This window comes from Acomys russatus, chromosome 18 (genome assembly GCF_903995435.1).
Source record: "Acomys russatus chromosome 18, mAcoRus1.1, whole genome shotgun sequence".
NCBI classification, from domain to species: Eukaryota; Metazoa; Chordata; class Mammalia; order Rodentia; family Muridae; genus Acomys; species Acomys russatus.
The window spans coordinates 17,572,363-17,596,990 of record NC_067154.1 but is presented as its reverse complement, the minus strand read 5'-3'; the positions used below and the strand labels follow the sequence as shown (position 1 = coordinate 17,596,990).

Genomic DNA, 24,628 nt, shown 5'->3' with positions numbered 1-24,628 from the left:
TCCACCAGGAACTTTAAAGGCTCAGAAAGACAAAACAAGTTGCACCCAAGAGACAGGAAGGAAACCAGAATGTGCACTTTGGAGACCAGGGCTTTACTGCAAAATGAGTACCGGTAGCCAGGGGCCCAAAAGTGTAACACCAGCCCAGAGTCCAGACACTCGTGTTATGGCATGGAGAAAAGTAGTAAATAATGGTGGCCACTGTTTTTAAGAGTAAAAATAGAAATAACGATTGTCACCACAGCCTTCCGTACAGCTAGCTGCACATAGAGCCGCTCCTCCGGGCCCCACCGCTTCAGCCTCCCTGTATCCTGCGCTGCCAGCCGCAGTAATACCGGGCACTGGCCAGGGGCGGGGGAGTCCGTGGGTTGGTCCACTGGGCGGGGCTGGTGGGCGGGGCTATTTGGCCCCGCCCTTCTTTCCTGGCGTGTCCAGCCCTCGTGCGCCTGCGCTTCCCACCATCCTAGTGGGCACCTGGTTGGTGGTCCGCTATGCAGATCCGTCTGTGGTAGGGTTACGGATAATGCAAATGGACCTGCGCCCTGCAGAAACATTGAGTTTTAACTGTAGACCTCGCCAGACGGTCACTGGCAGCCAGGACTCAGGGACAAAGAAGATGGACGTGGGAGAGCTGGTCTGTTTAATTGAAGGCTGGGTCCGTAGGAGCCCGCCTCTTTGGGGTCTCCTTACGAATTAGAGACGGAAACTTGTTGCGGCTGGCTCACGCTGCCAGCCCGCAAACCCGGAGCGAGCGCTGGCCTGCAGTTAGCTTTCGCGGGTAAACCGCTGCTCTGCGCCGCTCCAGGGTTCCCTGCCAGGCGCTCTGCGGAGCAGCGCGGTGCCAGGCACTTTTGAAATTGCCCTGAAAACAAAGGCGCATTTTGGGGGTGGAGAGGGTGTGCATCTTGTATCATTACTTCCGTATTAGCTGGGATTCCCCACCATCCTGGAATATCTCATTGTATTAAAGCCTGTCTTAGTTGGACAAATTTTATGTCGGTTGAAAGTTAAAACAAGTCGTCAGGCAAGAAAAGTTTGTGAGTGATTAGATATTGTGAGATTTCAAAGGCCTTTACAATAGAAGGATCTTTCACATTCTTTTTTTGACCAAAACTACTTCTAAATCAATACTGATGCTATTTGGGAGGTAGTGAGTGAAATGTCATTTTACATTGGCAGGGGCCGGGGGTAGTGGTGGTGGTGGTGGAACATCATTTATTGACTGAAAATAGCGTTGGCCGGTTGAATTTCTTACGGGAAATGCTAGCATGGCCCTGATTAATATCTATAATAAGTATTAATATACAGTTTTAAAGACCCTCCACCCACCTGTGTAGCCCAGGCTGATCCTCCTGTCTCAGGCTTTCAAGTGTTGGACTTACAAGTGTATTCCTCAACTTCTAAGTTTAAATAAGTTTGGGAGCAGGGGAGTTTGGCTCAATGGTAGAGACATTGTTCAGCATGAGTGAGGCCGTGTTTTCAATAACCAGTACAGAAAGAAAGCGTTGAGCTTTCTGAGTGCCCCTCTGCCTCTCTTAAGCCTCATCCTTAAGCCTGTACTGAAATATATGTAATTTTAAAAAATGCTTCAAAAATAAGTTTTAAATGAGTTTTTGTTTGGTTGGGTTTTTTTTTTTTTTACTCTTTTTTTCCCCCCTTGCAAAGCTATTTCTTCTGTTTGAACTCAGGATAGTATCGACATAGAATGGTTTCTGTCAAGATATTTTCTAAGTGATAATTACTTCTTTTCAGTAACAGTTCATTCTCAGAAACTTCAGTTTTCACTTAACCAAGAGTTATGAGAAAGAGCAATTGGCATTCTTTAAAAACACAGCAGCAAACACTGCTTCTTCGGAGACCCTTACCTCCAAAGCTCCCTAAGTTGCCTTTATGTAAGAAGAAAGTTCACACAGGTATGTACAGGTGTGTGTGTGTGTGTGTGTGTTCATAGACCTCTCTTGCTATATATAATTCACAATCACAGTGAAGACACTTATTAATAACCATAACATAAAATGTTTGCTGTGACAACAACCAATGATCAATTCTACATGTATATTCATTCTCATTTGTGGATTTGTTAAATGTGAGTTTAATTATTGCTAGAATGTATTTGAAATCCCCAAGTCAATAGTTGTTTTATTCATGGGAATGTGTTTAGATGAATGAAAACACAGGCTCCCCGACACACATATAGCCAGCTAGATAGTACTGGACTAACTCTGCCTTCCTATTTCAGCTCCCATAATATAGACAAGTCTTCCTTTCCTGCTCTACTTAATTCTGTGTTTCTTGAATTTTTGTACCTTTGTTCTCCTTTTCGGTCCGTGATTTTTCTCCCTAAGTGTGGTGCTGAAGCTCCGTCTGAGCAAAAGAAGGCTGTGATACGCTTAGAACACGTGTCAGATGAACTTCCTTGATGTGTGTCATGTTTTCTTTCTTTATTTCTTTTTGTTTGTTTTTCCAGACAGAATTTCTCTGTGTAACAGCCCTGGTTTTCCTGGCCTCACTTTTGTAGACCAGGCTGGCCTCGAATTCACAGAGATCCACCTGCCTCTGCCTCCCAAGTGCTGGAATCAAAGGCTTGCACTACCACACCCATGTATCATGTTATTGGCTGTGAGGTCCATGTTAGCAAATCAATAATATATTCTATATATTAATAAAGATGTACTATATACTCAAATAATATGTCCTTAAATTCAGAACATATAGCCACAAGGTTATGTGTTGATTAGTTGATAACAATATTGAGGGCCAAGTCTTTTGTTTGTTTGTTTGGTTGGTTGGGTTGTTTGTTTATTTGTTTGTTTGCTTTTTTTGTTTTTTCCAGTCAGGGTTTCTCTGTGTACCCTTGGCTATCCTGGAACTTGCTCTGTAGACCAGGCTGGCCCCAAACTCACAGAGATCTGCCTGCTTCTGCCTCCCAAGGGCTGGGATTAAAGGCATGTGCCACCACCACCTGGGGAGGGCCAAGTCTTAAAGGAACCTAACCTTATATTTTCCCTAGGAGTTTAGTGCAGGCCAATTGAGTGTTTGCTAAGTCTTCACAATTAATGAAGATTGACTGTGTTTATGAAGCATAGTGCTAGGAACTGGTGATAAAATGGCTAGCAAAACCCGACCTTGCCCATTTCCTTCCATCAGGTGAGATAAAGATAAAAATCGTGAGTAAATGTGAAAATTGCCCTGTGTAAATCAGTATAAAAATGAACCAGTTTGGGGGCTTGAGAGATGGTTCAGTGGTCCAGCACTGGCACCTCTTCTCAGAGGACCTAGGTTTGATTCCCAGCAGCCATTTGGTGGGCTCACCCAGTGCTCTCTCCTGGTCTCTGAAAGCACTAGGCAAAACATTCATGCACATATTTTTTTATTTTTAAAAGATGAGCCACTTTTATAATGTAACTTTATATAATCCTATTACTCCTATGTTTCTGTATATCTCTCTGTTAACTATTACATTTATAAAAGCAATGGCATTTCTTTGTCTTTCCCTTCTGAATCTCCTCTACCACCTGGATTTATTGGTTGCATTATTTTGATGCCAACTTTTATATTGGGAGTTTTATTCATAATGTTAAATTTATTATATTTTGATCTATGCCTATTAAAGATGTGAAACCTCCAAATCCCATACAGCCGTTGTTGTGTCATCTCTACATTTTCCTTTCTGAGTTTCTGCAATGTCCTGTGTTTCTGTATTTACACCTGTGCTCTAAGTAGTGCCTGTGGTCATGCAGACTGAGAGCTCGTTACCACTTTCTGTGTTGGAGTTTTTCTATTGTCTTTTGGTTTTTAACTCCATATCCCAGTGCAGAATTTCTCAACCTTGGCACTACAAAGGCTGTTTGCTTTTGGCATCATGGAGAGGCTATGACCTTGGCTAATACCAGCTCAGAGTGTTTTGTTCATAGTGGATATTTGAGATATTTGCTCAGTGAATGAGCAGATACAGTGGCTCAATTTATATTATATAGACTGTAAATTTATAAATTATATATAAATTTATAAAATAAATGTTAAAGACAACAGAGACCTTTAAATAGCCAAAATCAGAGCATACTGTTCATCATACAGAACTTGTCTCTGCTTTTCATCACCTTTCAGTTGGCCACTAATAGAGAGCTTCACGCAAAATGGAAGTGTGAACGGACAGGACAAAGCAGCATTGGACACACCATGTGTGCAGGCAGATGTAGTTAGCAGATACAAGAAGGCGCTGGGGTAGGAACAAGGCTTGAGCCAAACCCTGACTTAAAGGGGGATAAAAGAGGAGACAGTGTGGCTTTCGAGAACAGAGGAAAGTACTGGAAAAGTAAGACTATGTATAGTACGTTAGAAAAACTAAGATCATCGTGAAGTGATACAGTTAAGGAAAGTGTTTCTTGCTGTTCTTTTAACAGCAGAGGAAGTCCTTAGGTGTTAGGAAGATGACAGTTTCCCTTTCAGCAGACAAGTCCCCCTCACATGGTTTGATGTGGAAAATGTCATGCCCCTCTTCAGGTACCAGAAGAAGAGAGAGATTAAGGGGCCAGGACAGGCAGGCTTAAGGCGATAGACAGTGCTGCCCACAGTCCTGCTCTCTCTGAGCCTGGCTCTGCACTCACGTCAGAGACCAAGTAGTAGAGTTGCAGCTTAGAGCACTTGAGTGCCTTCCCGCTGAAGTTCTGTCCCCTCCTCACTGCAGTGTGACGCTGCTCATCACCGTCCATTGCCCCAGGTAAGGCAACAGAAAGATGCCACTTGACACTCTGCCCCATAGGAAAGTAGACATGCATCTGGTGGCGTGAGGGACCCAAGAATGCAGACTCCAGGGATTTCTGGGCCTAAGAGAGAAAAGAGTTCTTAGTGGAGAGATAAACATGTGGTGTCTTCTAGTCAATATCAGTGTGTCCCTATGTCTGAAAGACCGCGTTTGTATTTTCATTTGGCATTAAAAAGAAATGTTGGTCTTGACAGATGGGGAAAGCTAATGATGAAAGAGCCAGTTCATGAAAAATCACTCTCTCCATCGATCTTGCCAGAGTTTTAGTGACAACTGCCCCAAACCTCTCTTTACATCTTGTACCTTTCTCCACGGCTTGTGTTCTTCCAAGAGTCCTTCTCCATCCTTTTTAAGCCATTTGGCTGTTTTACTTCTCAGCTGGTTGCTCAAAGCGTATGCCCCATCAGCTTGACAGAGATGCTGGGAGCTAAAGAGGTCTGTTTTTAGAAAGTGAGCAAGGCGTTGGGCGAGAAATCAGAAACAAATGCTCAGCCTTTGCCAGCTTTGTTTGGACAGCTAATTTAATTAATGGCCCTCCTCCCCCTTTCTCCTCTTTAGCTGCCATTCATGAAACGGAGCAGTCTCACACAGAGGAATCTCAAGGTGAAAGCGCTTTGGTGAAAAGCGGTCAAGGTGTTTCTCAGTCACAAAGACCTGTCAGCATTCAAAGCATCCCACTGGGTCATGGCCAAGAGGGACCAGAAAGAGTGATCAGCATTTTCCGACACTCCCACAGGGCTCGCCCTATCCGCTGGAAGATCCCACACAGTGCTACTGGGTCCATGTTTATTCCAAGTTGTGTGTCAGCATCTACTCGAGTTTTTAAGAACCAACTAGGCCAAATAAGAAAAGCCAGAAAGTCCAGGAGAGACAAAATAGATGGGTTTTTCACTGATGAGCCGGTTAGCAATTCTTTAATTCTTGCCAACCAGGTTTCCAAACCTTTACCCACTTCTTACTCTAGGTTTATAATTTCTAAATTCAATAAAAGAAGCACAGAGTCTCGCCGTGTACTAAAGACTCCAGACTTTGGTCAGGAACTCCCTGTAGACAAAGTCCTCATCAGCCCTATACCTAGCACTACATCTGTAGTACCAGAACCACAGTGGGCTGAACGACCAGCACACCGCCCCAAGGCACCAGTAAATAAAGTGGTGATAAACGTCGCTTCTCTCCCGGAGGCCCGTTCTCTGCCGAAGCCAGCTTTACCAAGAAAACCTCCGAGACAGACTGCAATAGGTAAATGAAATTGAACCATGGTCTTCAGTGGTGGGATCAATCAGAACAAAGGGAAGAGAAGAAATACAAGGAGATGGGTGGCTCCCTTTGGGCTTTCAGGGTAGAAAGAAAGATCCACCTTTTAAATTGACATGTAGTGCCTCAGCCTGGGAGTGACGACGGACATCTTGACATCACAGAGGTACCGATGCCAGCGTGACTACTGTATCCAGGTAGTATTGAGGAAAGCTGATCAGGAAGTTGAGAAAACATAGAAAGAGATAAGCGAGAGGTGCCTAGTAGTGGGACCTAACGTCACCCAAGTGAGGGTCAACAGCTATATAGAGGGTGTCCTAGAGGACTCTTGAGGGAGACAAGGGGTTCTGGCAGGTGCCTCACAGTCCGTCAAATAATGAATAATTATCATGAAATCACCTCAAAGGTACCTGAAAGTTGTCCTTCCCCCCCCCCCTCTTTATTTAGAAAATGCCGCAGAGAGAGGAAAGGTAGAAGAAGTCCAGAGGCCACCTGATAGTAAGTGCTGGGTCTATAACATTCTTGAAGAAGTTATAAGATGATTCTCTCTCACTACAAGTGTTTGTGATTTTGTCTATGTAAGTGTGTAAAGCACACATCTGTCCTAACTCATTTCTAGTCCCTTAAGCCATTCACTTAGCAGTTATTTTTTAATACATTGACAGCGGGCCAGATGTTGTACTGATGTTAAGAATAAAAAAGCTGATGTGTTCTTAGTCCTAGATAGGACTGATAGGCATGCACTTATAAGTGCCAACTCCCACCACATCCCAGGCCCCTCATTCTAAATGCCTGGGCCTTAGCCATCTAGCAGAAACAAATGAGAACCACCGTTAGGGAAAGATCACATTATTCTATGGCCAGAGATGGTGGCAGACACTGGTCATCTCATCACTTAGGAGGTGGAAGCAGGAAGATTGAAAGTTCAAGGGCAGCTTAGGCTACATAGTAAGCTCCATGCCAGGCTGGGCTAAAAGAGACCATCTAAAAAGTTACCCTATTTTGGCCTTCCCATTATGTCCACCTATGATCTGATGCACATAGTATGTGACAAAGAATTTATAATTATCAAGCAAACAAAAACAAACTGAATGAAAAGTAACAGAAATAATATTAGAGTTATCTGACAAATTTTAAACAAATAGTTCTGGTCCCGTCCGTTAGTGAGCAACTTCTGTTTGACCAATGTTCTTGCCAAAATCAACAGTTAAATCTACCAAAATGTGTATCAGGCAGCTGCCCAAGGCATTAGGAAGTAACCAAGGCAGGCGGCCCCAACCTCCACACCTAGAGAAACTTAGGGAATAGCAGGGTGGGTGAGCTGGGAGCAAGCTGCAGGCTTGGGTCTTAACTCTCCCTCCTGCCCTCCTGACTTTCTCCCTCCTCCTGTGACCAGATTTCTCCACATTTGCATTATACACATTTCTAAAGTTTGTGATTCCATTTTCCTTTAATGGATTCCGAGTGAGTACAGTCTGTCTAAGAAATCCAAAACTGAACACATGAAATCCAAAACTGAACACGTTTGTTGTGGGTCTTCTGGAAGCTTCATTTCTTCTACTGAAGCAACTATAGACGCTGTAAAATGTGTTTTTGATAGAACTGGGCATAAGGCCACATACCTTTCATTCCAGTACTCAGAAGACAAAGACAAGCAGATCTCTATGGGTTCAAAGCCAACCTGGTCTACATAACCTCCAGAAACAAGAACAACAGTAACAAAAAATCGTGTGGGGCGGGGGGGGGGGGGGTCTGCAAGTCTTATAGCAAAAATAGTTCCAGATTTAAAAAACATTTCATAGAATTTCAAAATATTCTCTAATTGCAATTTGAAACATTCTTGTATAAACCATATCTCATGCAAGCTAATACCCCTAAAGGCCATGATAAAGTAAATTTAAGTGTAGATGGTCTCTGCCTGGCTAACTGCTGACTGGTTTCCTGTTTTTCTTCCTTCTCTGTATGGAGTAGACACACTGAGGGAAGAGTTAACTCCCATAGCCATTGAAGCCTAAGGGTGATTTTAGGAAGTAAGTGAAGTTGTCCCTGGGGAGGTAGCATTGGAGCTATGCTCTTACAATGCTCATTATCAATCTTGTCAACCAGAAGGTTGTTCATTTAGTTTATGGTGGAGCATTTTTCAGTTATCTTTATGCACAGCTACAAAAGGCAGAGATTTCATCTAAGTTTCCAGACAGAGTCTAGCAGTGAACATACAGTTTTATTTTGGAAAGACAGCTTCGCAACAAGCAAGACACCCCATGTGGCACACAGACCAATCCAGACTGGGTGGATGAAGGATCTGGGGAGTTGGTTCCAGAAGATCTGGATACCTCGTCCCTTTGGTGACGCATTCTTGTGTGAACATCCACATTGCCTCGCCATTGTGTAAAAGCAAATAATATACCGAAGCTTTGCTTTGATTTGTTTTAGCTTTAATTAGGACCGCAAGAAAAATAGACCCAGATGCCCATGTTTTACAAGGGGAAGGCTTTAAGACTACCGCAGCAACACGCTATGAAACAGTAATGGCGATGACCACCCTGGCCATAATCAACTGCCAAATATATGGAAGAAACGCGCTTAATCTTAAGGTATGCTAGAACTCTTTAACAGTAATGCGCTCTGGTATTATCAGTTGTCTCTGCCTTCAGTTTCCCAATCTAGGTTAGTTTCTGTTGGAGTGAAGGAGCCTTTCCTACTGCAGCAGAGACTTCCCAGGAACATGTGCACATGACACCTGTAAACTTGCGTGTCTAAGTTTGTCTTCGGTTCACCAATAAAGCTCAAAAGGATGCTGAGATCCAGAGAAATTAAACTGTTTTGTTTTTTTGGGTTTTTTTTTTTTCATCATTTAGCCTGTTAAGGAGGATTGAAGTTGCTCATAGTTCTAAATTACCAGGAGCTTTAGAGATTGTGTCAAGTCTAGTGTGAGGCTGGTTTGCCATGAACACTGGCGCTGTCCAGCAGACGAATCAGAGTCATAATGGTTGTTATTTATTAAGCACACACTGAGTTCCAAGCCTGGGCTCCTCCTACAACTCACATTCTGGAAAGTAGGCATTTTTACAGATGCAAACATGAGGGTTGCAGGAAAGTAACTTGCACAGGACCTCGAAGTAGGTCACTAGAGTTGTACATACCCAGAACTATTGGCTTGTTGTTTGCTTGTTTGAAACAGGGTCTCCTGAACTGACCCTGTAGCTGAGGATGACTTTTGATCTTCATGCCTCCACCTCCTGAGTGCTGGAATTATACATATGTTCCACCACGCTCCACTTACATGGTGCTGGGACTGGAATCCAGGGCTCTGTGCATGTCGAGCAAGCACTTTACCAAAATGGGCTACATCCCCAGTTTCCTAGAAAAATATATATATATAGTATGTATGTGTATGTATATACATATATTTTATATGTATATGCATATATATTTTTATTTGAATTTTTTTTTAAGAAAGAAAAGGAAAGGGGAAGGAGAGGGAGAAAGAATATTAATGAGTTCTAAAGCTATCGCCTATTAGCCAGAGTGAAATGTCAGTAAATGAATTGATTTTATCCTTACTCAGAAATAGCTCTAGTTGACCATGTAATGCGTTCTGTAGCCCTGGAGGGACATTTCACCAGTAAAGCATCCTGGTTTCAGATCGCTTGTCAGGTTCTTTTTTATCTCAGCTGAAGACCATGTCTTGTGTAAACAGGCAGAAGGTAGTAAATAATTGAATAAATTAGCAACAACCCAGCATGAGTGTTCACATGCATACACCAGTCCCCCGCTGAGAACTTGGCTTTTTTGTCTCTGCTACACAGCTTTTCCTTTTTTCCCCCCAGTGGGAATTAGTTTTGAGGCTTTCAAGAGGATGTTAATATTTTAGGATTGTCATGTGATCTTTGGAGATTTCAGTGTTTGGGATTATGGCCTTTAGAATCATAATCAGCACTAACAGAGGTTCTAGAGCTAATAAACAAGTTCGGCAACATGACAGTCAGTAAGATTAACATACAAAAACGCAGACTGTGTTTCTGTGCATCAGAAAAAGAAACTAGGGAGGGAGTTCACGAAAACTAATTACCCATAGAAAAATTAAAACGTGGTTATCATCTCTTAAAATAAAAACAACGCAGGCTGAAGAGATGGCTTTAGTGGATAAAGCACCTGCATCCAAGCCTAAAGACATGAGTTCGAATCCTTACAACTCACATAAAGCTGGGCATGATAGCATGAATATGAACCATGTGATCCTGGGAGGAAGCAAGAGAACCCTCAGAAGCTCGTGGCCCGCTAGCCTCCTGTGTGAGATGTGACACAAACAGAAAGACCTTACTTCAAGGTGGAAGGCAGAGATTGATGTCCAAGGCTGTCCTTTGACTGCCACATATGTCCTGTGGAACACATGCCTAGACACACACACACATCAGAAAAAAAGGCAAAAACCAGTATGATTTGTAACTATGTAAGTTGTAATTTTCCTCTTAACAGATCAGAAAGTTTTTGACAGTGCGTCCTGTTGGAGAGGTTGTAGTATCAGCATTAGAAAATTAAACATTGTACAGCACAGAGAGAACTTGCTGTTAATACGTAATGTTTTAATTTTTTGTTACTCTTCTTTAGGGATTCTTTCTTCAGCACTGTCCAGACTTAACAGCTGTGGCTGTTCAATTGCTGTACCTTAATTTATCATTCAATAACCTCAGCCAATTTCCTATGGAAGTGAGTCCACTTTTTTTACTGCCTATATTGCTATAATTTACTATTGTAAATAAAAGTAGACACCTTAAGATATCCTGAAGTCTTATAAAATAAATACATGTTGAACTGCGTCTAAAAAGGCCTTACTTATTAGAAATGAAGAAAGTGTAGCACGTTTCCATTTGGAAGTTCAGCGCCATAAGCCCCAAGGGCAGTGTTACACCAAGCTCTCAAATATGTTCTCATGGTTGTATAATGTGTAAAATATAACTTATTCTTTTAACTTTTAATAGCATTTAAAATGAACCTGTCCATGTGCTAATCAGAAAGTTGAAAAAAAAAAAAAAGTAAGTCTGAGAGGGCTGGGGCAAAATAGGTTTGTCTACAAATGATGGGGGTCACTTCAGCTGTGAACTCTTATCAGCTGCACAATGTCAAGCCAGTCAACATTCTAGTGTGGATGAGGAAGGGGCTCAGAAGTCCTCACTCCTCCCTGACGTGGCTATGGGCAGTTGATGGCTGTTGAGCGAGGGGCTCCAGAGGATGGCGTTAGGACCATGGCCACATGGGCAGTGCAAATTAGTGTAAGGATGGGCTACTTAAACCAAGAGACCGTGATGTCGGGGGAGTGGGTCCAGAGTTAGAGGGAGGGACAGGAGTGAGTATGGTTAAAATACATTTCATGTATATATGAAATTCTCAAAAAAAGTAGTAAATATCATATTTCAAAAGTGTTAGTGGCCACATGACATTGTAGCAAGTTATAGCTGTCAGCAGCTTATTAGGACAGCCAGGCATAGGGGGAGTTAATTTGATATTCTCTTTAAAATAAGTGAGTCATTATGAACGATTAAGATATAATGTCTTATTCGGCATTTTGATGATCACTGGATAATAGGTTTTGTGAAATGATTTTCCGAGGACTGGCCTTTAGTGAACTTTTTTAAAAAAAGCAAATTAGCACTCTGTTTCAAATATTCAGTATCAAAAACATTGTTTGCAACAGTCCTGGCAACATGCCTGCTTCATGGATCTTATTCTTCTGCAGAATGAGAGCATGCATGCATACATGCATACACATCGTTGCATATCATATAGTCTATGCTGATAAGAGCTATGAAGCCGCATGCAAGTGGACAGAACAGGGCGCCATAAAGTGTCTCATTTTCACAAGAATCAATTTTCACTTCTAGTTCACAGCACTGGGTCCGTTAACTTAGTAGAGCCATACTGACAAGGCTTTCTAAGAAACACATGGGACTTGGTTCTTCACACTTACCTTCCTCCTGAGCCAACACGGCTAAGGACTGTTTGCCAAAAAACCTGTCTATCCACTGGAAGCAGAACGCACAAAGACAAGGGTGCGCTTGCGGTGTAAGGATGTGAGGTTAAAGTGCAGATCTGCGTTGTCCATCCACTGGAAAATGGAAGGGACAAATAAAAGAGTGCAGTCATGACATAATAACACAGTGTTAACACGCAGATCTGTGCCGTCTAGCTACAGCTGAGATACGGGGTTATTTTAAGAAAACATGAGTCCAGGGGAGGAGTTACTTAAGAAAAAGTAAGCAGTGAGAGGGAACAAAAGAGGACAGCAAAGGGGTGTGCCCATGATTGAAGCACATTACATACTCATATTAAAATATAATAAAAACCCATTAATTTGCACAATTTACACTAATTTTAGAAACTTCGGGCACCTGAAAGCTATGGACAGAAAGTAAAAACACAAGAAAAGAAATAGCGGCAAATAGTACCTAGGAGAAAACTAGAATGGCTACAGTGATACAGACGAAATAGACTTTAACACACACACACACACACACACACACACACACACACACACACACAGCCCAAAATGGAAAACAAAATACACAAGCAAAAGACCAAAAAGACAAAAACCCTCTACTAAATACCATTGAGGGTTTTTGTGTATATTGCCAAAGTGTTCCTAGGCATGGGGCCTACCCTGAAGTATGTTAGTGTGCCTTGGAGAAAACTAGATTACTTCTTTCTTTGCCAGCAGTTATCAGTTTCAGATGGCTTCTTGGTTAAGGTTTGCAGCCTGTACCTGCTTCCTCACCTTCGTGCTTGGGACCCTGCCTGGCTTGAACCCGTGCAGGTCTGGTGCATGCAGCCAGTTTCCGTGAGTTCACACGTGCATCAGTCCTGCTGTGTCTGGAAAATACTGTGTCCTTGGAGCCATCCGGCATCTCTGGGTCTTACAGTCTTCCCACCTCCTCTTCCACATAGATCCACGAGCCTTGAGGGGTAGGGTTTGATGGAAGACGTACCATTTTCAGGCTGAGTGCTCCAAACTCTCTCATTCTCTGAGCGTTGTCCAGTTGCGGGTCTCTGTTAGTTCTCATCTACGGCAAGAAGAAATCTCTCTGATGATAGTTGAGGGATGTAGGTGTGTTTTTAAAGACATTTCTTTTTTTGCATTCTTAACATCTACCACCCTTCTCCACCCCAATTTCTTCCAATCCCACACCCCACCAACACTAGGTACGTGAGGGGGAAAAAGGTCAGAAGGGAAAGGGGATGTAGACATTTTAAAGCCACTTCCTGGTGATCAGTGTTACCAGGTTCCTAGGGGCAACTCCAATCTGCTTTGTCAGAATATCCAGCAATCCATCAAACCATCAATCCAGAAATCCAGTAACCCAGCAACAGCAAATGCAGCAACAGAAGCAAGGACCAGCAGTAGTGAGAGCAGCAGCAGGGGGAGAAACAGCTGTCACAGGCCCGCTCAGGGCTCTCCCATTTATACCCTCTTAAGTCCCAGAATTAAACTATCTGCAGCTGGAGCATGGGAGACATTGTAGTTAGCTGCTGTGGACAATCTGAAGCAGCCCCATATCCCATACCTGGGATTAGAACAAAAACATAATCGACTAACTGGGTTTTTTAAGTAACCAAAAGTCTCACAGAGGGAGCCATGGATCAGGAGTCATTTTATTGCTATGTTCCTGTAGCATAATAGTAGTATTTGGTTTTCCCTGGGCCCATAGCCTATCTAATCTCAGGTCCTTGGATAGGTCAGTGGTGTCATATGTGTATTTCATTTCATGGAGTAGACTTTAAATCCAAACAGCAAGTGGCTGGTTACTTCCATAGCACTGTGCTGCTATTACACCAGTATGTCTTGCAGGCAGGCAGGCAGCACAGTTTGTAGCTGCATTGATGATTACCTTTTTCCTCTAGTAGATGGCAGAGTACCTTCCAGCACCCTGAACACTAGTCAGTAGCGATGACGTGTCTACTTAGCCACCAGCTTGACTTCTCCAGGATCCACAAAAATAAGTAAACATTGTCTTCAACAATAGGACCTTATCATTAGGCCATGGAAAGTACCTGGTTCTATTGTAAATAACCTGTGACGTTTGGGAGGTATCTATGGGATCCCATTTGCTAATGACTCAAAAGACATAACCCAGTCTTGGCACTGAAAGTTTTACTTGGTGGCATAAGCTGTCTAGTTTGGGTATTGTCTCCCCCATTATTTGATGACTCCATTTATATTTCTCATATATATATATATGTGTGTGTGTGTGTGTATGTATGTGTGTGTGCATATGTGTATATGTGTATGCATATGTGTATATATGTGTATATGTGTGTGTGTATATGGGTGTGTGTGTATGTGTATGTATGTACTTGTGTATATATATGTGTGTGTATAAATGTGTGTATATATATGTGTGTGTATGTGTGTGTGTCTATGTATATGGGTGTGTGTGTATATATATGTGTGTGTATGTGTGCATGTGTGTGTTTGTGTGTGTCTATATGGGTGTGTATGTGTGTGTACATATGTGTGTATGTGTGCACATGTGTATATATGTGTGTGTATATATATATGGGTGTGTATGTGTTGTGTAATGTGTGTGTGTGTCTATAGGAAGCTTCTGCAGAAATAAGTTTTTATATGGTTTTTCAAATGACCTTTAGTGTTAGTTGCCCCTCCCCGTATTCCTGCATTACATTTCTCTTCACTCCTCTTCATATTTAATCCTCCTATTCTTGTTTCCCCTTTGTGTCTCCATACTATATTCTGTTTTCCTTCCCATGGGGTGTCCTCTCCTCTCCACTAGTCCCTCACTAGGTACTTAACCTCTGTGGTTATTTGGATTGTAGCATCCATATCAAAGACTTTAAAAGCTAATGTTTACATATTAAAGAAAACATATTTATCTTTTTGGCTCTGGATTACCTCATTCAAATGTGTGGTTTTTTTTTTTGTTTGTTTTTTTTTTTTTGTTTTTCTAATTCTGTCCATTTACCTGCTTTTTTTTTGGTTTGGTTTTGGGTTTTTTTGGGGGGGGAGGTTGTTTGTTTGTTGTTTGTTTTTTTCGAGACAGGGTTTCTCTGTGTAGCCTTGGCTGTCCTGGACTCATTTCATAAACCAGGCTGGCCTCAAACTCAGTGATCCACCTGCTTCTGCCTCCCGAGTGCTGGGATTAAAGACGTGCGCCACTACATCCAGCTTACCTGCAAATTTTATAATTTCATTTTCTTAACAGTTGAATAATATTCCACTGTGTAGATGTGCCACATTTTCATTGTTCACTCATCAGTTGATAGACATCTAGGTTTTTTCCGATACATGGCTCTTATGACTAAAGCAGCAAGGCACAGGGGTGAGCGAGCATCAGGCGTAGGATGTACAGTCTTTTGGATATATGCCAGGAGTGGCATAGCTGGATCTGGAGGTAGACCTGTTCCCAGCTTGTTGGCGACCAACCACACTGATTTCCATTGTGACTGTGCAAGTTTGTATTCCCACCAGCAATGGATGAGTGTTCCCCTTACTCTACACCCTTACCATCATGGGCTGTCATTTTTATCTTTGCCATTCTGACTGGTGTAAGATGAAATCTCAAAGTAGTCTTAACTTGCATTTCCTTGATGGCTCAGGTTGTTGAACATTTCTTTAAATGTTTATCAGCCATTTGCGTTTCATCTTTTGAGAACTCTTAGTTCTGTTCCCTGTTTTAATTGGGTTGTTTGTTTTCTTGATGTTCACTTTTTTTTTAGTTCTTTATATATTGTAGGTACTAATACTCTATCAGATGTATAATTAGTGAGGAACTTTTCCTATTCTACAGACTTCTGCTTTGTCCCAATGATGGCGTCCTTTGCTATACAGAAGCTGCTCAGCTTCATGAGATCCCATTTATTAATTTTTCGTCTTAACTATATTCTATCAGTGGCCGGTTCAAAAAGTCCTTCCCTGTGCCTATGTCTATTCTGTACTTTCTCATCCTACAGATTTAGGACATCTGGTCTCAAGGATAGTCCTTGGTCCATTTGGAGTTGTGTTTTGGGCAGAGTGATAGACACGGATCTATTTTACATTCTTCTATATGCAGCCATCCAGTGTGACCAGCTCTATTTGTAAAGGACGCTGTCATTTCTCCAGTGTGTTTTATTGTTCCTTTGTCAAAAATCAGTGTCTATAGGTGTGTGGATTTATGTCTGGGCAGTCAACTCAATTCCCTTAGTCAATGTGTCTGTTTTTATCCCAACACCATGCTGTTTCCATCACTATAGCTCTGTTAGTACAACTTGAAATCTGGGATGGCGATACCTGCAACAGTCCTTTTATTATTCAGAGTTGTTTTTAGCTATCCTGGATTTTTTGTGTTTCCATGTGAAGCTGTAGATTGGTTTTAAATTTCTATGAAGAATTGTGCTGGAATTCCGATAGGGATTGACTTGAATCTGTAGATTTCTTTTGGTAAGATGGCCATTTTCATAAAATTAATCCTACCAATTCATGAGCATGGGAAATCTTTCCATCTTCTGAAGTCTTATTTAATTTCTCTCTTCAATGTCTTAAAGTTTCTACCATAAAAGTCTTTTACTTGCTGGCTTGGAGTCATCCCAGGAAATTTTTTGAGTCAGTTTTGAAAGGTACTATTTCCCCAACTTCTTTCCCAGTTTTTCATGTATATATAGAAAAGCTACTGGCTTTTGTGTTTTAATTTTGTGCCCTGCTGCTTTACTGAAAGTGTTTAACAGCCACAGGAGCTTCCTGGTAGAGTTCTTACGGCCTTCCATGTATAAAGCCATATCGTCCATAAATAATGTGTTTGACTTCTTCCTTTCCTATTTGTATTCCCTTGATCTCCTCCAGTTGTCTTATTGCTCAAGCTAAGACTTCAAGTACTGTACTGAATATATATATGGAGAGAGTTGATATCTTGTCTTTCTTGTGTGGGTGTTCTCTTCTTTGGTTGCTGTTCCTGTCTCTGGGTCCTAGGCAAGTGTGATGGCGGTGGGCTCCCTGGTAGAAAGTGCTTCTGTGGGTCAGTGTGTGGCAGAAGAGAATGGAGACTGACCAAGAAGTAAGTCTGAGAGAGGCTGTGGGAAAGAGCTAGGGGTACCTTAGGTTTGTACCAAGTGGAAGAGTCCACGGGGAATGAAGATAGGAGGGGGAGGAAAAGCCCCTGCCAGCAGGCTACTACAGGACTTACAGGAAGCCTGTAGAGACCTTAACGGAGGACAGGAAATTATTATGAGATTGCAGTGACATAATCTGAGTGTGACACCTCACAGGCATGATGAGCTAGGGTGAATCCTGCTCAGGAGATATTTCTTCCTCCTTCAACATGAGTTGATTTATAGAAGAAAAAAAAAAAAAGACTTTTCTAAGACTGAACCATTCCATCCTGCAGGGGAGCCCTTAAAACAGAAAGAAAAATGAAAACAAAAATAGCTTCAGGAAGTCCCTGAAACTGACCAGATTCACTACCTGCCCCCCTTCCCCAAGAATAAGCAGTAAAGACTGCTGAGAGTCACCATCAGAAGAACAAAGCTGAGAAGACGACTCTGAGCTAGCCCAGCTGCCTGGTAAAAGCAGAGGCTGGCTGAGCTGCCTGGAGGCTTAGACTGAGTCTCTTGGGACACTCTCCAGCCTGCTGAGCTGCCTGCAGGTTGTGCGGTGTGCTCCAGGTTCCCAGCTTTGTGAGCCGCCGCCCAGGCTGATGCAGTTGTCTCTGAGCCATTTCTGCTCCTGTAAATAACCCACCACCCATATTCCTGCAAGTGACCCCAGTGACACTCACTGGACTTTGGTGTCTTATGGGCTCCCTCTCGAGTGTGTGCATGCGTGCGTGCATATGTGTGCTCTGTGCACATGTGTGTGGGTACCCCTGAAGGCCAGAAGAGGACATTGGATCCCCTGGAGACACAGGCAGCTGTGAGCCACCAAACTCGGGTGCAAGGATCAGGATTCTAGTCCTCTTCATGAGCATTAAGAGCTTTTCACCTCTGAGCTGTCTCTCCAGCCTTGCAAGGATAATTCTTGAGTCACGACCATGTGAGTATAGTAGTTTCACTGTCTCGGCATATAATTATATTATCCCCTTGTTTTGAGGACTTTGCTCTTGTAGTTCATTTTATCCTAGTTAATTCTTAAGTTAAAGTACTGCGTAGCTCATTTAAGGAAGCCTTTCAAGCTCTAAGCATCACAGTGAACTCCTGTACAGTTAGTTAGAAGGGCCATTCTGAAGCCAAGGAGCTTAGGGTTTTACACTTTCACTGTCAATTATATATTTTTTAAAAGATTTATTTATTATGTATACAATGTTCTGCCTACATGTACATCTGCATGCCAGAAAAGGGGACCAGATCTCATTATAACTCTTCCAAAGGGCCTGAGTTCAAGTCCCAGCAACCACATAGTGGCTGTGAGCAGCCAGTGCCCTTAACCTTTTTACATCTGGATGGTAGCCTCCTCCCCCTCTTCCTCCTGGTCCCCCCTCTCTTCTTCTCCCTCCCTACTCCCCAAATCCTCAGAAAATAGGAACGTCCCCCCCCCCCCGCCATCAACCCATCCCAGATTGGCTTTTCCACCACATGTTCACACACTCAGGAAAGAAAAACCAGGCCCTACTCTCAGCCAGTCTACCTACCAAGACTAGACGGAATCTGAGCCGGAATTTCAAGTCAGTGCACCTTTCATGCTCTTATCAGAGAAGTTTCTTCTTGCTGAAGACATGGCAAATAACACAGAGATTCTCAACTGGTTGGGTGCAGTGAATAAGAGTCTCTGAGTTCTCAGCCCTAAATGAGAGGTCTGTAGCATACCTCTCACTCCAAGGCTCAGAGATCTACAGAGGAGAGGGAGTGAGTGGAAAGGTTAGAAGAGGTAGAGACTCCATGGGGGATGGGTTTCCCAGTAACAGCAGGGCACATGCATAGATGAACTCACAGAAATTACAACTGCGTACAAAAGACCTGTGCAAATTAAAGGCAAACAAAATTCCAGTGTAGAGAAGGGAGGTGGTGGGCACAAAGCCCCAACCCCAACTGAGGTGATTGGTGTGGGAAAGGCAGTTCTCATGAACGGTGTGACCCCTGGTAAGTCAACCACACTCCATAGCCAAGAATGCTTGTCTCACACAAACTGTGGTCAGAAACAGAGTGGGGGGGGGGGGGAGGGAGATGGGGGGAGGGGCAGGGACAGGTGCCGGGGGGGGGGCAGGGATGAGTGCATATGAGGTTGCATGGGTGGGCATGGAGGTGGACCGGGGAGGAATTGGACAAGGATCATGAATATGATCAAAATTCATTGTATGGAATTCTCAAATAATTAATAAAATTATCATTTAAAAGGAAAAACCAGCCAGGCTTGGTGACACAGGCCTGTAATCCCAGCATTTAGGGAGGTAGGGGTAGGTGGATCTCTGTGAGTTCGAGTCCAGCCTGGTCTACAAAGTGAGTCCAGGACAGCCAAGGCTACACAGAAAAAACCTTGTCTCGAGAAACAACAACAGGAAAAACAATAGCAGTTGAAATTACAAAGACAGAGGTTTACAGCTTCCTTCATGACTCAAGTCTCCTGGTTCCCCCGCTTACTTATCACTCAGTGTTACCCTGTCTTGGTCTTTTTTTCTAAAAAATATCAAGACACATGATATGAGCCAGCATGTTTTTCTATACTGATTTTACTGTATTGGCTTAAAGTATTTATACAGAAGACACACATCAGAGTTTGTATACTTTTCATTCCGTTAATGTCTGTCTTTTCTATTCCCCAGGTGCTTTATCTTAGAAATCTACAGGTCCTGAAACTGAGAAATAATCCTATCAGAGAAATTCCTTCTGAAATCCAGCAGTTGAAGTACCTTAGGAATTTCTGCATTTCCTTCAATTTTATTACAGAGCTTTCTGCTGGGTAAGAGTGATCATCTGAGGTAGACACAGAAGTAAATTGTGTGTATTTATTTTCTTTAGTTATAAATTATCTACTAAACCCTCAGTTTACCATTTGAAAGTGGCTAGAAGCATTCTGGTTACGTAAAATTCTCATTCTGTTAGAATTAGCAGATTCACTTCTTAATATGATATTAAAAATAACCCTCCAGCTACACAGAGGGCAGCCAGCGTACCTCTGATGAAGACACAGCTAAAGGCCAGCAGTTCAGGTGAGAGCCCTGTGCCTGTCTGCTGCTGGTTCTTTTGGGCATAGAAAGTGCTGCACTTGGAGTTTGGCACTTTGAGACTTTTGGTTTAAAGCTGAAAATGATGACCTGAGGATCTGTAGGAGGTAATATGACCATTCTGGCCCCTGGAGTTCTAATCTACACTCTAAGGAGCTTGGCCTATACAAGGGCTGAGAGCCTTTCAGGTCTAACAAGAATGCTAACATTTGAGAATGGATTTCTCACACATGAGCTAGCATTTAACTATTTTTTTTTCTTCCTTTTTTAAAAATTTTTATTAATTTATTCTTGTTACATCTCAATGTTTATCCCATCCCTTGTATCCTCCCATTCCTCCTCCCCCCCCCATTTTCCCATTATTCCCCTCCCCTATGACTGTTCCTGGGGGGGATTACCTCCCCCTGTATATTCTCATAGGGTATCAAGTCTCTTCTTGGCTACCTGCTGTCCTTCCTCTGAGTGCCACCAGGTCTCCCCCTCCAGGGGACATGGTCAAATGTGAGGCACCAGAGTACGTGAGAAAGTCATATCACACTCTCCACTCAACTGTGGAGAATATTCTGACCATTGGCTAGATCTGGGAAGGGGTTTAAAGTTTACCTCCTGTATTGTCCTTGGCTGGTGCCTTAGTTTGAGCGGGACCCCTGGGCCCAAATCTGCCTATCATATTGTTCTACTTGTAGATTTCTAGGACCCTCTGTATCCTTTTATTTTGCTATTCTCCCATGCGTCTCTCATCTAGAGTCCCAATAGGATGTCCTCCCCTCTGTCCCAGTTTCCTGGTAAGTGAAGGCTTTCGTGGGACATGCCCCTTGGGCTAGTATGCAAATATAAGTGAGTATATACCATTTGATTCTTTCTGCTTCTGGGTTAACTGACTCATTATGATCATTTCTAGTTCAATCCATTTATCCACAAATTTCGGGAATTCCTTCTTTTTAAAAGCTGAGTAGTATTCCATAGTGTATATGTACCACAGTTTCTTTATCCACTCTTCTATTGAGGGACACTTAGGCTGTTTCCATGTTCTGGCTATTATGAATAAGGCTGCTATGAACATGGTTGAGCAAATTTTCTTGTTGTGTGCTGGAGCATCTTCTGGGTATATTCCAAGGAGTGGAATAGCTGGGTCTTGAGGAAGCCCTATTCGCATTTTTCTGAGATAGCACCAGATAGATTTCCAAAGTGGCTGTACTAGTTTGCATTCCCACCAGCAATGAAGGAGTGTTCCTCTCTCCCCACATCCTCGCCAGCATGTGGTGTCGCTTGAGTTTTTGATCTTAGCCATTCTGATGGGTGTCAGATGGAATCTCAGAGTTGTTTTGATTTGCATTTCCCTGATGACTAAGGAGGTTGAGCATTTCTTTAAGTGTTTCTCAGCCATTTGATACTCCTCTGTTGAGAATTCTCTGTTTAGTTCCAAGCCCCATTTCTCAATTGGGTTATTTGGTTTGGTGGTGTTTAATTTCTTGAGTTCTTTATATATTTTGGATATTAGACCTTTGTCAGATGTAGGGTTGGTGAAGATTTTTTCCCAGTCTGTAGGCTGTCGCTTTGTTCTCTTGACAGTGTCTCCTGCCTTACAGAAGCTTCTCAGCCTCATAAGGTCCCATTTATTAATGGTTGACATTAAGGCCTGGGCCGTTGGTATTCTGTTCAGGAAGTTGTCTCCTGTGCCAATATGTTCCAGGCTCTTTCCCACTTTTTCCTCTAAGTGGCTAAGTGTCTCTGGTTTTATGTTGAGGTCTTTAATCCACTTGGATTTGAGTTTTGTGCAAGGTGACAAATATGGGTCCAGTTTCATTTTTTTACACATAGACCTCCAGTTAGACCAGCACCATTTGTTGAAGATGCTATCCTTTTTCCATTGAATGGATTTGGCTTCTTTGTCAAAAATCAAGTGACCATATGTGCGGCATTTAACTATTAAGGAAACTTTTAAACTAAACTTTAACCAGTATACCAAAACGAGAGGCTTCTTCCAATTGAGAGTTTCACAGACTGAATGTAAATACGTTAAGGGTGTGTGTGCGTGTGTGTGTCTATATGCATGTGTGTGCGTGTGTCTATATGCATGTGTGTGCGTGTGTCTATATGCATGTGTGGCATGTGTTTAAATGTGAATGCACATAACCATGTGTATACACATAATTGGTATACATTAATGTGCATACACAGCACCTAAAGAGAAACTCGAAACAGATGGTTTATAATCATAATTACATACTTTAAATAGTCATAATTGTCAGCTAAACTTGATTGTAACTAGAGAGTCAATTTTTTTTCATTGTTATACATTGGCCAAATTATATAAACTGTTGGTTACAGTAAAACACTCCAGACTTTTTTTTTTTTTTTTTGATATTTTAAACATATTAGTATTTCTGATGCAAAGTGTCGTATTTTTACTTAGTATGGTTGGGTGTGTATGTACATCAAAAAAAGAAAGAAAAAAAATACATATTAAACATGTTTGACACTTAAAAATTTCTAAAAACTCAGTATCACAGACTACATAGACACGTGGAAATCTAGTTACATATAATATTTTGCTTACCATTAACAGCTATTAATATGACATGCAAATACTGACTTAGGAAGCTTAGTTTTTGAGTACCAAAGTGCCTCTGAAATTTAGTGCATTGCAACAAATAAAAAAATCACAATATATGATTGAAATTTTGGTTGGAAATGTAAGATTCCTAGGTAATTTGGATGAATGTGCATGCTTTTTAAAAAGGATATCCCAATAGAAACAGGAACACACTGGACACAGATTGATGCGAGAGGAAATTAGAGAGACCAGGGTGAAGGGAACACTCAGGCTATGCAAAGGCAACCAGGTGCATCATGGGCCAGGCGGTGATGACGCACACCTTTAATCCCAGCATTTGGGAGGCAGAGGCAGGCAGATCTCTGTGAGTGAGTTCAAGATCAGCCTGGTCTACAGAGCGAGTCCAGGACAGCCAGGCTACACACAGAGAAACCCTGTCTCAAAAACAACAACAACAACAAGAAAACCCAAAACAGATGCATCATGGAAGACAAATGAGTGGATCCTTTCATAGAAAGATGACAGAGTGATGGCGACAGAGAAGCCCAGTCGTACGAAGGCCAAATGGTCAGCGCAAGAGCCGCAAAGGGAGTCTGTCCAGCCTGGCCTACATTTAAAAAAAAAATGAAATAGACTGTCATTTTCTGTTATTATTTGTCAAAGTTTTTATTTAAGAATTTTATGCACAAAAACCATTTTTCCTCTGCTATGTTACTGGGTGACTGAGTTTTCTAAAAACATGATGAAGTGTTTGCACTATGTTTTCCCGTGCCTAGCTAGGTCTTTCTGGTTACGGGAGACCCATGTGCCACCGTTGAGAGGGCACAGTGCTCTCGAAGGCCAGCTCAGTATTGCTGGATTTCTGACAAGCCACACATAGCCTTGATGTCAACTTCCACCGGGAAGGTCAGACAATGTGCTCTTGTTTTCAAGAACACTGCAAAAAAAATCAAGGAAAATATCTTGCAGATTGTTTTGTAAGTTATTGTTTTATAATTTTATAATTAATTTACAATAATTTATAACTGCTGTAAAATATTTGTTCTTCCAGTTATTTCTAAGCCTTTTCATTTACCCCGAACCTACATTTCTACAATGAGATAAAATACCCAGCACATTGGAGGGCCTTTTTCCCTTTTTATTGAAAATAGAATTTTTTTTTCCTCACATAACACATCCTAATTCTCATTTCCCCTCCTAGTCCCTCCTCGTCTCACCTCCCATCTGAATCCACTCCCTTTCTGTGTCTCATTAGAAAGCAGGCTTCTAGGGGGTAACAATAAAATATAAGATGAGATAAAACAAAACCTAACACTTTGGAATTGAACAAAAGAAAGAGAAGGAAAAGAGTCGGAGAAGGCACAAGAAACCATGAGACCCACTCCTTTGCACACTCAGGAATCCCATAAAAGCACTAAACTGAAAGCCATAGTACATATGCGAGAGTCATGACCCATGCAGGCCCTGTGCATCCTGCCTCAGCCTTATGAGTTCAGTCCCTGTGGGCTTGGCTCATGTTGATTCAGAAGACTTTGTTTCATTCGTGTCCTCCATCCCCTCTGGCTCCTACATCCTTTCCGTTTCCTCTTCAGGTGGGTTCCCAGAGCCCTGAGGGGAGGGATGTGATGGAGACATCCTGTTAGAGCTGAGTGTTCCAAGGTCTCTCACTCTCCACATATTGTCTGGCTGCGATTCTCTGTATTTGTTCTCATCTGCTGCAGGAAGAAGCTTCTCTGATGGTGCCCAAGCAAGGCACTGCTCTATGAGCACAGCAGGATGTCGTTAGGACTCTTTTTGTTGCTATGTTCTTCATTAGGACAGTAGTATTTGGTTTTACCCTAGGTTCCTTGGCTATCTAGTCTCAGGTTCTCTGTCACCCACGCAGTGTTGGGCGCGGACGCCATCTAGCAG

The 24,628-nt window shown here is 42.3% G+C and overlaps 2 protein-coding genes across 2 annotated transcripts in view; one reads left to right on the top strand and one right to left on the bottom strand.

Moving 5' to 3' along the window:
• Lcp1 (lymphocyte cytosolic protein 1) overlaps nt 1-273 on the bottom strand; it is a 95,315-nt gene extending 95,042 nt beyond the window's left edge. The window contains exon 1 of the mRNA XM_051160837.1: nt 255-273. The gene's annotated coding sequence lies outside the window, so the exon portion shown is untranslated. The remainder of the gene's footprint in view (nt 1-254) is intronic.
• Nucleotides 274-539: 266 nt separating this feature from the next.
• Lrrc63 (leucine rich repeat containing 63) overlaps nt 540-24,628 on the top strand; it is a 38,632-nt gene continuing 14,543 nt past the window's right edge. Inside the window, exons 1-6 of the mRNA XM_051160600.1 lie at nt 540-634; nt 1,753-1,913; nt 5,324-6,004; nt 8,453-8,613; nt 10,631-10,729; nt 19,759-19,895. Of these exons, the coding sequence (XP_051016557.1) occupies nt 1,799-1,913; nt 5,324-6,004; nt 8,453-8,613; nt 10,631-10,729; nt 19,759-19,895 (1,193 nt within the window). The 5' untranslated portion in view covers nt 540-634; nt 1,753-1,798. The remainder of the gene's footprint in view (nt 635-1,752; nt 1,914-5,323; nt 6,005-8,452; nt 8,614-10,630; nt 10,730-19,758; nt 19,896-24,628) is intronic.